The sequence below is a fragment of the Pipra filicauda genome, unplaced genomic scaffold (assembly GCF_003945595.2).
Source record: "Pipra filicauda isolate LSUMZ 115617 unplaced genomic scaffold, ASM394559v2 scaffold96_size2947999_pilon, whole genome shotgun sequence".
Taxonomy (NCBI): domain Eukaryota; kingdom Metazoa; phylum Chordata; class Aves; order Passeriformes; family Pipridae; genus Pipra; species Pipra filicauda.
In genome coordinates this window covers 1,693,855-1,706,577 of record NW_024105164.1, presented here as the reverse complement: position 1 = coordinate 1,706,577, position 12,723 = coordinate 1,693,855, and the positions used below count along the sequence as shown (strand labels likewise).

The 12,723-nt window shown below is 41.1% G+C and overlaps 1 protein-coding gene across 9 annotated transcripts in view; it reads left to right on the top strand.

Annotated features, from left to right (window-relative positions):
- The window catches only part of GBF1 (golgi brefeldin A resistant guanine nucleotide exchange factor 1), a 106,235-nt gene that overhangs the window by 78,237 nt on the left and 15,275 nt on the right, over positions 1-12,723 (top strand). For all 9 annotated transcript variants that reach the window (XM_027718882.2, XM_027718872.2, XM_027718938.2 and 6 more), the window contains 13 exons: positions 444-673; positions 1,158-1,326; positions 1,511-1,722; positions 2,399-2,497; positions 2,914-3,108; positions 3,452-3,638; positions 4,134-4,274; positions 4,825-4,913; positions 7,959-8,161; positions 8,580-8,703; positions 9,002-9,127; positions 9,727-9,809; positions 12,054-12,290. In XM_027718882.2, coding sequence (XP_027574683.1) covers positions 444-673; positions 1,158-1,326; positions 1,511-1,722; positions 2,399-2,497; positions 2,914-3,108; positions 3,452-3,638; positions 4,134-4,274; positions 4,825-4,913; positions 7,959-8,161; positions 8,580-8,703; positions 9,002-9,127; positions 9,727-9,809; positions 12,054-12,290 — 2,095 coding nt within the window. The remainder of the gene's footprint in view (positions 1-443; positions 674-1,157; positions 1,327-1,510; positions 1,723-2,398; positions 2,498-2,913; positions 3,109-3,451; positions 3,639-4,133; positions 4,275-4,824; positions 4,914-7,958; positions 8,162-8,579; positions 8,704-9,001; positions 9,128-9,726; positions 9,810-12,053; positions 12,291-12,723) is intronic.

The window sequence follows — 12,723 nt, the reverse complement described above, 5'->3', positions numbered from 1 at the left end:
TGCTCCATTTCAGACCCATTTGAATGCTATTGCAATTTCCTTTGTTTAGGGAGAATTAAAGAAATAGCTTGTGCCATAGATTTAAGTTAAAACTCTCACTTTGAAGGAAAGTACTGGAGTAGTTTCGGGTTCCTTCTTAGTTATGTAAATCCTCTGCACCCTTTAGCTAACTATGTGATTTTCCTTATTTGCTGAGTGTTAAAGTCCAACTATTGTGTTTTAATTTGGAGAACTGCTAGTATCTCACCTGTTCATCTGTTTTAATTCATTAATACCGAGCAAAAGAGATCTTAGTTTATCTGTGTCATATACATTAGTGTATAACTGAGACCTTTTGTAGTGGGAAGTAGTATGAAAGTAATTCTTTGTTGCTGTATTTAATATATGAATTTGTGGTTGACGGAAAGAGTAATAGTGATCTTTTTGCTTCTGTTTCTCATCAGGAAGTGGAGTTGCTTTCATAGATGCTCCTTCTCCCAGCTCCTCAGGAAGCTCAGAAAACGTTTCATCTGCAGTCAGCCCCGTTACAGACAGTGGTTTGGAGTTGTCCTCACAGACAACTTCCAAGGAAGACCTGACAGACTTGGATCAAGTCGCTTCTTTGGGACTTAATGCAGGAATGCCTTCAAATGAGGCCAAAGTCACTGAAAATCAAAATCAGCCCGAACTCCAGGTATGTGGTTATAACTTCTCAAGAAAAGTTTTAACTCCCAGCATAATCACTTCCCCCCCCAACAGTAATAATGTTGAGAAGATGGATTAGAGCTGCGGATACTTTGAATGGTAAAAATGCTAGGAAGGCATAAACAGAAGTACTGTGCTGAAATTAAAACAAAAAAGCCAAATTCTAACCTCAGGGGCAGTAAGAACTGATAGGTTATAGGAGTATTTTTAAAGTCAAGTCCTTAGTCTCACAACCTAGAGTTATGTAAAACATATAAGAGCTAGATGTAAGTGAAAGGGTAGAGAGGGTTGCAGATTATCTAGAGGCTTTCTTTTCTCTTAAATTTTGTTTGTCTGATCCTCTTCCGTTAGTGACCTATGTTGTTGTAATAGTTCCAAATTAACTGTAAACATATAAACTTTTTTTTTTTAACTTGTCTAGTGCTTGTTAACTCTTGTTTTGTTTCTTTCTCAAATGACTGTTCTCAATGAAGAACGAAAGTCTGAGGGAGGAGAAGATCCAATCAGCTTCTGTTGAGTCTATCCCTGAGGTCCTAGAGGAGTGCACATCTGTAGCAGAACATTCTGACTCTGCCTCAGTTCATGACATGGACTATGTAAATCCCCGGGGAGTACGTTTTACTCAGTCTTCCCAGAAAGAAGGTAAGAGGTGGGCAGTGCTGCTAAAGTCCTGTCTCCTTTCCACTATTCTGTTTCACTTTATGCTAAGAGGGTGATAAGCTCCTATTCCTTAGCAGGTCTGTAACAATTCAATTTTTAACACTTGCTAGGCACCTGCAAAAAGCAGACCCAAAGTTAAGACTGCTAATCTCTGCTTTTCCTTTAGGAACAGCTCTGGTCCCATATGGGTTACCATGTATTAGAGAACTTTTCCGCTTTCTTATCTCCCTCACCAACCCTCACGACCGCCACAACTCTGAGGTGATGATCCACATGGGGCTGCAGCTGCTAACTGTTGCCCTGGAGTCAGCACCCATTGCAAACTGCCAGTCCCTCTTGGGACTTGTGAAGGAGGAGTTGTGCCGGCATCTATTTCAAGTGAGTCTGGCTCATGCAAGCTTGGCATATGGCACTGGGCAGTCAGATACTAATTTGCATCAAATAGTTTATTGGAATTTAGCATTATGAGGTTTGGCGGGTCTCAGTCTTCAAACAAGCTCTCTGCTGCACTGCAATGAGAGTTCTGATTAGCACTAAATAGTGCTGCTGCAAAGCCAGAGAGATTGTCATGTACTATTTTCTGCAGACCAGGGCCTGGAAGGATGAAGGCGATTTGAACGAACTGTTACTGTGGGATAACACAGTGTTTTGATATAATTGGTTTTGAGGTAATTATGGATGCAAGTTACCAGTTTAATTGTAGGTCGAACTTTTGTGGTACTGGGTTATTAACTGCACAGGGGCCATCTCGGAGGCAGGTTCTCTCCCATATTCCTTTACCACTAACAGGCTCTGTGGACTTGGCAAAAGAACAAAGTTGTAGTAGAAGTATTACCACATGCAGAAGAGAATTAAGCATGTTCATCCTCACTAGCAAGAAGTGAGACCAGGAGATTGAACAAGGGATTGTTTTTTGAAATACTATTGCTATGGGAGGCAATGTGTGGATCTCTGGTCGATTGCAGGTGATACCTGCAGTGCCACAGTACTGCTACTTATAGCACGTGATGACTTGCCTTTGTAATTTTTAAAGGGTTTTTTGTTTCTTGTTCAGCTGCTGAGTGTTGAAAGGCTCAATCTGTACGCAGCTTCCCTCAGGGTGTGCTTTCTTCTCTTTGAGAGCATGAGAGAGCATCTGAAATTCCAGCTGGAGGTGAGTTTTTTGAATATCATTGGGTGCCCAGTAATAGTTTATTGGCCTTCAGTTGAATGCATATAGCTAGGCAATAAGATACTGCCTAAGTGTCAGCTGACCTTTGTATAAATGATTCAGTGTATTATGGATAGGCTGTATAGGCCATTTCTTGTTGGATGGTCCAATGTCTTTGAGACTGGTGTACTATGCTGCCTGCCTTCATACTGGTTTTTTTAGAACAGGAAATCCAGGTGCACCAAATGGTAGAACTATTTGAAACCTTTTTACAACCTCCATCGGAATGAGCCATCATTAAAGGTGGAATGTTATGTGGGAAGATGAAGCTTAAATCTCTTTCGGTAGTCCTCAAAGCTATTCACTGCTCTGCTTTCTTTTTTCTTTCCTTAAACTGGGCTGCCCTGTGTTTTTGCCAGATGTATATCAAGAAGCTGATGGAAATAATCACTGTGGAAAACCCAAAGATGCCCTATGAAATGAAGGAGATGGCTTTGGAAGCCATCGTTCAGCTGTGGAGGATTCCCAGCTTCGTGACCGAGCTGTATATTAACTATGACTGTGACTACTACTGCGCCAACCTCTTCGAGGAGCTCACCAAGCTGCTCTCCAAGGTGCTGAACCGTGGCTGGGGAAGGGAGGGGCAGCCACAGGGCAAGGGTGAGCACAGATGCAGGACTTAAGAATGGGAGTGGTCAAAAGATCCAGGGTGAGTAGGCTGTAGGGATGAACAAGGCCATTTAACATTTGGAGGCAGAAGAGAAAAGAATAGCCATGGTGCTTTAATAATGTCAGAGCAAATAAACTATTAACTACGTGCTGGAAAGCTTAGGGTGAAAAGCTTAGGGTGTTCTGTTCTATTCTTTGGGCTTTGCCAAGCTGTGGGGGGAGACTTTCTTTCCCTGTTATGGTGACAGAGGCACAAAAGTTGACTAATACTGACATGTTATTTCCCAGAATGCCTTCCCAGTTTCTGGACAGCTGTATACTGTTCATCTGCTGTCTCTGGAAGCATTGCTGACAGTGATAGATAGCACTGAAGCACATTGCCAGGCCAAAGTGCTGAGTAACATTCATCAACAAGAGAAGGAAGTTGTCAAACCCAGCCCAGAAACCATCAACAGTACTAAAGAAACAAGCAATAGTAAGACCCCTTTTTCTGATATTTTAATATTAAGCTTAGTCCTGTGCTAGACTTGGAGATCTCATTTTGGTTGCTGACATAGTAAACTACTTAAATACATGTTTTCAGTCTTCCCGTTGCATGTTTTATAACTACACAAGGTGTATATATATACCTTGCTATTTGTAAAATTTACAGATATTAAAATACGCCGCTCATGTGAGCTTTATGTAAAGGCCACATCAAGACTGGCAATCACAACAGAATGAGACTATGCCTTGGAATTCGTGTAGGCAAAATTCTAAGGATACTGCAAAGTCACAGTTACTGGCAGGAACTCCTTTGAATAAGCACATATTCAGTTTTGAGTGATCAATTCCTTATTTCTCTGTTGCTAGCTTTTTTTTCTTGGCTTATGGGTTTATTTCTCTGTGGGTTTTTCATTTGGGTTTGGAGATTTTTGTTACTTTTGTTTGTTTGCTTGTTCATTTGTTGTTTTTTTTTTAACTTCTACAGGTATTGAGAGAGTATTCAGTGAGAGAAGATCTTCCAGTGCAGTCTCAGAGACAGCTGGGGCATGTCCTCCCACGAGTGGATGCCTTATGGCTGACCAGATGAAGGAGAGCTGCACGGAACTGGAAGGAGGAAGTGAGGCAGGTAATAGTCTCTGCAGTGCCCTGACACAGTACCCTGACTGTGTATATGCTAAGAATGGTCCTGACATTTGCTGACCAGTTCTGCTATGCTGTAGACCACTGTAGCTGTTGTGTTCAAAATCAGAAGAAAGTATATGGTGAACGTTTGTTTCTTTTAGGTGGACTGTGTATGCCTACTAACTGGCATTTCTTATGGGAGGGGTTAGATCTGGTGGGTCACTCTGGGGCAAAAGTGTGTGAAATTCATACCAGTGCTTAGTGTTTTGAAGGCATTTAGGGGCTTTCCAGGGAATCGGTAGTGTAGGTAGTCAAAATAGCCAGAAAATTAAATCCTGGGGATGTGTGAAATTGTCTGGGACAAGAAGCTGCTATGTAATTGTGTTGAAAAAATGTGGGTGGGAGGAATTTACTAATTAAATAGGAGTGTGACTGCCATTTGCAGGACAGCACATTGCAGCAAAACTCCATAACTGAAAGCTATTGTGGGACATCTCATGCCTGAGTGCTACTCTGGGGGTAGGTATGACTGTAATGACACTTTGTCTTTCTAGCTGAGAAGAGTATCCCCAGGAAGCCTACTCGATTTTCTTGCATCCTTCCAAGCCCTCAGGAACTTATGCAGATTAAGAACAAAAAGAAGGTATGATTTGAAATGTACTACAAGTGGATCTTTGAATGTTCTCTTTATTTTCCCTCCCCTGTGGGCTTTGCATGACTGTTCATATCTCAGAAGTTTTGAGTTCTGGTCTCTGCTGATCAGAATTACAGAGTCAGTCACTGAAAATCCCACTGCACTGCAGAGACAGCAGTGATTATTACCTGTTATGGTTTAGTTGTGCTAAAGGTGTTGGGGAAATTTTGTGGCACAGTTTGTAAGCTAGGTCCATCTGATTTCTGGGTGGGAAAGTTTCTGGATCTAGTTTGTGTTATACGATGACAATCAGATACTTTCATCAAAAAGGACAGGTTCACTAGTCTTTATCAAAGCTGTAAATGGGGAGTGTACCAAGAGGCCTGTGGTAGAAATTAACTAGTCTGCTATTCTAATTTGCTTGTTCCTGTGTTTGCTTTGTCATAAGAAGGACCAAAAAGATTGTCATGATTGTGGCAAAGCCATTCATTGTTTTCAGATGTCCATTTCCTTGAACCTCATTAATCCAAGTTATAGTCTAAACTTTGTACAACTTTACCATTCCCTGAGTGGGTCCAGTCTAGGTCTAGTGTTGACAAAGGTGCTTCATACTAAATGGCTTTGTATTTATCTGCTGTGTTGTGTCAAACATCAGGTACTGTCCTGCTTCATCTAAAGTTCCTATGGGTTACATGGGATTGTTTGGGGGTTTCTGTTCTGGGTTTGTTGGGTCTTTTTCCATTCACATATGTTCGTTGTACAGACTTTTTTCTCTTTGCACAACATATACATGAGGAAGGTTATCTCAGATGTGAGTGATTGCTAAATTTCAATATGAAAATGACACATATTCTGGATGAAACATGACTGGCCATAGTAGTTGTGGGGTAAGGAACCAGATGATATAGTGGAAAAGAAATTAATGTCTTTGAAGGATTTATTGGTGGTAAAGAGAAAGGTTTTTTACTTGTATCTGACTGAAGGACTTCTCGCTTCTCTCTCCAGCAAAGGTGGTTTTATTTCACGTTATTATAAGGAATTGGTGGTTGTATTTGTTTAAACTTACTTAAACAAAAATACTGAAGAAAATGCAACAGATCTCTTTCTACTGCCCAACCTATGTTTTGTGATCCACTCTGGCAGTCTCTGGATCTGTGTGTAATTTAAAGCGTTGGTTTCTGTCTAGGAAGTTTGCTGCAGTACTTGGGAAATTGTTTCTTTACCTACAACACGGTGCTGCAGTGGGATAATGGTAACTGCCTTGCTCAGCCACAACCGTGGGGGGAAATGATTGTCAGCACAGTGTTCAAATGAACCACGGAGTTTTGGCATTAATTAATTTCTAAGAAATTAATGTTGTTTTAGCTACGGTTTCATTTGTAATCCTTTGCTTTGTGTTAAATCTTGCTTTCATAGCAGCTTTGCTGATGGACTCTGTGGAAGTCCACTGTTGAGAAGGGAGCTTGCATGGTGCTTCCACTGCCCTAAATGAAAACCTTTGGTAATACTCTGGCTTTACTGTGCTGGAAAAGTTAGAAGAAATCAAGAGTAGAGGGAAGCAAGATGTTCATAAATCTCTGAGTTTGCCTAGGGAAAATTGTTTTCTGACCTTAAATCTGCTAATGGTTTCATCCTGAGCATGGAAACAGGGCACACTAAACGCTGAGCTTTAGTAATGCTGATGCTGACATGGCACCAGCATGTTCTACTTCCTTTACCCTCTAAAGTACTAAACACTACCACAGCTGAAAGGAGGAAAAAAGCTAAATAAAAGCAGAAAACAAATAATGCATCAAACAGAAAGTTTTCTTTGATTTTTCCAAAGGCAATGACCAGGAGCTCAGAAGCACAGGAATGACATGATTATAAATGCAGTGCAAACTGCCAGCAGTCTGGTCTCCTTTCAAGTGGTTTTAAAGAAGTCTATGGACTTAGCCAGTCCACAGAATACCCTAGGACTTGTATTACAGGACTTACAGCTAAACAGAAATGCTGCCAGTGTCATACAGTCCCTTCAGGCCTGTTAGACCAGGGCAGCACATGGTTATTCTTTTGTTATGTCCTCACCGGGTCCTTGTACACTCCATGCTATTTCAGGGTCTGTGTTTCACTGCAATTCTGAGGATGTTCACACAGGCAGGGGAAGCAGAAAGCAGAGGGCTAGTGGCTTCTGTGGTACTGAGAAAACCAGGGGAGCTAGTAATCATGATGGTCACGAATTTAGTTCACTAGGTCATTGCTAGCGGTTTGATCGTGATAGGAGCTAACAGGGAACTGACATTTATTCTGGTTCCTTAGTAAAGTTCATACCATTGTTTGTGCTTTTGGTTTTTCTGAACACCACCAAGAACATTCAGTTAACCCTTTCTTAGTCAGTTGTTTTATTACACTGTGACTGTGGTATAGCCTAGCTTCCTAGCAGGGCAGAGTAGTTGACTTCCCTTCAAAGTCAAAAACACCTGCTCTTCCCACCCTAGAGGTAACTTTGTCAGGCTGGAATACCAGATGTTCTTGGGACGGTGTCTCACTCGCAGAATGTTTTCTGGTTCTTAGTTTAAACTTTTGCAGCACTTCGTTGCACCTGCTGAATAAGTGCCAAGGATTCTTGCTGTATGTCTCCTGGTGGCGAGGTAGAGTTACGAGAGCCTGGAGCCAAAGTGGGCAGGAGAGGGCAATAGAGCAGTGCTGCTTTGCAGCTGGGTAGGGTTGATCTTGCCATGTGTCCAGGGTTCATCAGAGACCTTCATCTGCTCTGTTTACATACTAGAGCAGGTGAGGCATTTGGAATAGCAGAGCTTATTGCTTGGGTAAACGTTAAAGCTTTTCAAAGATGGCAGCTCGTGCTTGCTTTGTCCAGAATTATTTGATAGTGAATCCTTGTGATGAATGCAGGTTTTCTGTTCTTGGTTAGCCTTTTTCCTGGATTACACAGTACAGTGAATTTGATCATGCTGAAACTGATCTTTCTTCTATTTTGTTTTTGGTTCAAATGCTAAAAACAATCTAAAGTAAGAAATGCACTTCAAGCTGTAATTCTCAGAATGTCTCCTTCAGCTCCTGATAACCGGAACAGAGCAGTTCAACCAAAAGCCAAAGAAAGGGATACAGTTTCTGCAGGAGAAAAACCTTCTTGCCACCCCCATCGACAACAATGAGGTAGCCAGGTGGCTACGGGAAAATCCTCGCCTTGACAAAAAAATGATTGGGGAATTTGTGAGTGACCGCAAGAACATAGACTTACTGGAAAGCTTTGTTGGGTGAGTATCTTTCTGTATCTCTTTAGTCAGGAAGGGGTGAAAGTTAAGAATAATTTAAAAAAAGCAATAGGACAGTAGTTCCTGGAGGCATTGGATTTATATCACTTGGTTCTGTGTACTGCCATGCCATAATTCTTGCATATGGTAACACCTTAGATACATATGATAGTATGATATTCAAGCTCCTTTCATCAAGGCAGTCTCTGTGAAGACTGGACAGATAATTACATACATAATCAGGATTAGGATTGTTGGATTGTTGACTCTTATTGTTTTTTGCCCATTCATGGTATATTTCTTTTCTTCTCTCCTCACTCTCTTCTGTTTACTGTCTGAACAAACAAGACTGTAATCAGTAAGTTTATCTTACCTTTCCCATCCTGTTTCAGCTTCTCGTTGTATTTTATTCTTTTTGCAGGACTTTCAGCTTCCAAGGTTTAAGGCTGGATGAAGCTTTACGACTTTATCTAGAGGCCTTTAGATTACCAGGAGAGGCTCCTGTAATTCAGAGACTGTTAGAAGCCTTCACAGAACATTGGAGGGTATGTACTTGGTGGGCAGAAAGCTCAAAACTGTATTCTTCTGTGACCATCTGCTTGCCATGATGGACATGTCAGATCAATCTGCCTATATAAGCTTACTGTGCCCTGCAAGCAGCAGCTATTTTGTAGGAGGTGGCAGTGGCAAATAGATTTCTGGGGTGCTTTTTGGAAGCTGGAGCCAGAGCCTGGGATTTTTGTTTGTCCCAGAGATGATTCAGTACTGTTAGGAAAATGGCTGTCTTGGTCACTGGTATCACTGCTTCTGTCGGACTAATTTGTGCATATATTTGCCTTTCAGAAATCAAACGGGTCCCCATTTGCTAATAGTGATGCCTGCTTTGCCCTGGCCTATGCAGTTATTATGCTGAACACTGACCAGCACAACCACAATGTCCGCAAGCAGAACGTCCCAATGACTCTGGAGGTGGGTGCCACCACTGTTAGGCATCTGTCTTCTCTGGTTTTGGTAACAGTGTAGTGACTCTTTTTATCTTAATGGCATTCTCTTTTTTTGCTTGGCATTCTTCACTCAGGTACACAGTAAGCTGGAGTGCAGCACCAAAGTTGAGTATAGTTTCAGTGGGGAGTTGTGGACAAGGGGCAACCTGAAGAAATATGAGCTTAGCGGACAACTTACTGTGTTTATCAATAGGCTTTTGTTTGTGTGAGCAAACTGTATAGTAAGACATAGTAAGATTGTTGTACTGCTGTGGGCTTCTAGAGAGTTCAAGTCTTGTGAGTGTCAATCCTGTCATTCTGATGCAGACCTGTCATTCTGATGTCCAGCATTAGCTAAGCATGTGTTATGTTGTGTCTCTATTCTTTCCTTGTGAGCATAGACAGGAGTTGCTGGACACTACTCCCTCTAAGAATAGCATTTAGTCTTTGAATTTTGAGGCTGCATGTTGAAGAATGTAGGAAAATCTCATTCTGGCCCCATGAAAAAAAAGTGGAGTACTGATCCTAGCCAAAGAGTTTTAAATTGGATATACTAGGAATTGACATTGGTGTAACTTTTTTCAGGAGTTTCGGAAGAACTTGAAAGGTGTGAATGGAGGCAAAGACTTTGAACAGGACATACTGGAAGACATGTATCATGCCATCAAGTAAGAATCAATCTATCATTTCCTTGTATGCAGAGAGCATACAAACTAGAGTTGTTGGGTCTGTGAGATATCTGGAGAGTATGGAAAGCAACTCACCAGTCATGTGCCTGTTTGCCTCAGACCAAATTCCAGCTCCATGTGGGGCTGTAGTAACAAGCCTGTCACAGCAATTACACTTGGATTTGTATTTTTGGATTTTTTCCATGGTATTTTAATCCACAGAGCTTAAGATAAAGTTAGAAAATATGTTACTTCTATGAAAACGGAAAAGAACAGCTGAGCAAGACCAGCACATATGGAATGCTGTATCTGAGAAGGCTCTGTTCTCCATACCAGGCCTTTAGACTCTTTTAGAACTTTTTATGTGGTTTGAGAGATAGTATCTCATCCCCAGGACTGCACTGGTGCCCTGACATAATGTGTCCAGGTCTCAGTTTAATATAATCTACTTTTGAGCTCTTCACATGAGGCTGCTATCTGCACCAGTCTCTTCTGCCACCCCTAAAGCTCTTGACACACTGACCAATATTTGAGGAGAATTCCTGGTGGTTGAGGCCCTTTTGTGCACAGACTGGCTTTGGGCACTAAGCTTCAATAATAGATTAAAAATCTAGCCTATCAGTAAATTGAAGCCCAGCCAGTTTGAAGCTGAGCGGATTACATCTCTGAGGAGACAGGATGTGACTGACTCTGTTGATTTCTGTCTGCAGTAGCTTGTGCTGGAAGCAGGGCAGTGTGATTAGGCTGACCCTCCCTTTTGAGCCTTCTCCAGGAAGGTGGGATTGCTGCCTATACTGAATATCTAGAAGTTCTTCAAGAGATAGCTCTAGCTTTCAAATAAAACTCTAGTTTTGATTGGCTTCTCTTCCCTGAGGATGTCCTTAATGTTTTGAATAGTTACCTGAGAGTATCCTCATATTGTTCGGTTGCCTAGTGCCTCTGTCCCAGTCTATTCCCCTTTATCCCCCCTTCACCAGATACATGAGCTGTTTCAGTATGTTCTGTGACTAAAACAATTGGTATTTAATTTCAGTATTGCTCCATCTCAGACAGACTGCCACAGTGTCATAGTTGAGATTGAGGAACTTTGTTTTCTTTGTACTATTGGGGGGGGGGGAAATCAGACTGAAATCTGTATGAAGTAGTATATGATCTGTTCAGGATCTCAGCATTTCAGTTTTGAGCACAATTTCACGTCCTGAGACTTTCCAAGTAAACCCATTCACTTGCTTCTGTTAATATTAATCAAATATGAGTTCTTAGAAAAAATAAGCTGTTGACTGCAAACTTACTTTCCTGTATAATCTCAGTTTTAATAGCTCTTGTCAAAATATGCCAGCACCTGAAACTGAGAAGAGCTTATTACTTATGCATAAATCAAGAGCATTTTTTATAGTTGTCATTAGCACATGAAAATTGGTTCTTTGGCAGTAAAGGACATTATTTTTTGATTGCTGCAGAAAGGCTTTTACTTTCCAAATTGACTGCAATCTACTATTCTTAGTGGCTTTGAGACTCTTGTTCAATTAGTTGGTCATTTGCAGAAGATTTTCTCTTGTGCAATGTTACCTTAGTCTAGGGAGTGTGTATTTAGGCTTGATATATTTTAACCTGTGATTGCAAGCAGTACTTGGCATTAATCATAATTATTTTATTACTGTGTAGCTTTATCCAAGTTAGATTAAGGAGCTGTGGTACCCTGGTTATAAATCACCCATAATACATTTGATTTCTCGTTTTATCTTTAATTTTATACTACTTGGCTTTCTAATATTTGATTTTGGCATAATATGAATATTTTCATTAGTCTTTTACAAGATACTCTTGACTGTGACTGCAGTGATATAACAATTTTTCTTTTGTCTGAGAATAATGAGATAGGGAGAGCACTCTAACAGTGAGAGCTGGGATGGGGTTGAAGCTATGCCAGTGTGCTGTTCAAAATTTCTCATCATTTAACTGCAGTTTGTGTTGCATTTTGCACTTGTAGTGTTTGGTAGATGCTTCTTCAATACTGTCTGTACACTGTTACTGCTGGGTGCTTCTGAGAGCCACCAGACTTTATATTCAAGATATCAAAGAGGGACGGGAGAAGCAGGGAAGCTTCAAGAGAATGTTTCAGGAGCTGGCAAAATTGTTCCAGAATAGGTATCGCTTATCTCTGGGACCAAGTAATAAAAAGGCGTAAATGTTAGGTTTGGCTCAGAATGAAAAATTCAACCTTTCTACCTTTCTACATTGTAGAAATGATGAGATAGTGATGCCAGAAGAACAGACGGGCCTGGTGAAGGAAAACTATATCTGGAACGTCCTGCTACATCGTGGTGCCACGGATGAGGGAATATTTCTCCATGTGCCTCCTGGAAGCTATGACCATGATCTCTTCACCATGACATGGGGGCCAACCATTGCAGCACTTTCTTATGTTTTTGACAAGAGCTTAGAAGAAACAATAATCCAGAAGGCTATTTCTGGTTTCAGGTAACTCTTGCATTCATGAAGACCCAGAAGAGTACAAGTGTGGCCATTGTCTCCTGTTTAGGTGCTGGAGCCGTCACAGTGAATGTCAACTGTTACTTTTCCTAGCAATTGAAAAGCATTTTATTGTGACCTACGGTCCTTTAGTTTTGTTCTGTCATTTGTATCGATTCATCCCTCTCTTGGTTGCCACTCACTGTTTGGCTTGACTGTGGTGTTGTAATAAATCAAAGTGCCTGGGATACATATTTTTAAACTGCAACGTGGTTGCATTTAAAAGACTTACTGACATAGTTGAGCTGTTCAGAATTGGGGGAGGGGGAAGTCACTCTTAACTTGCACAGTGATGTTGGCAAAACCTCTGTATATGAACAAAACCTTTCATGTATATGAGGTCATGGCTGTGGTTGAATGATATGGGGGATTTTTTTCTTTC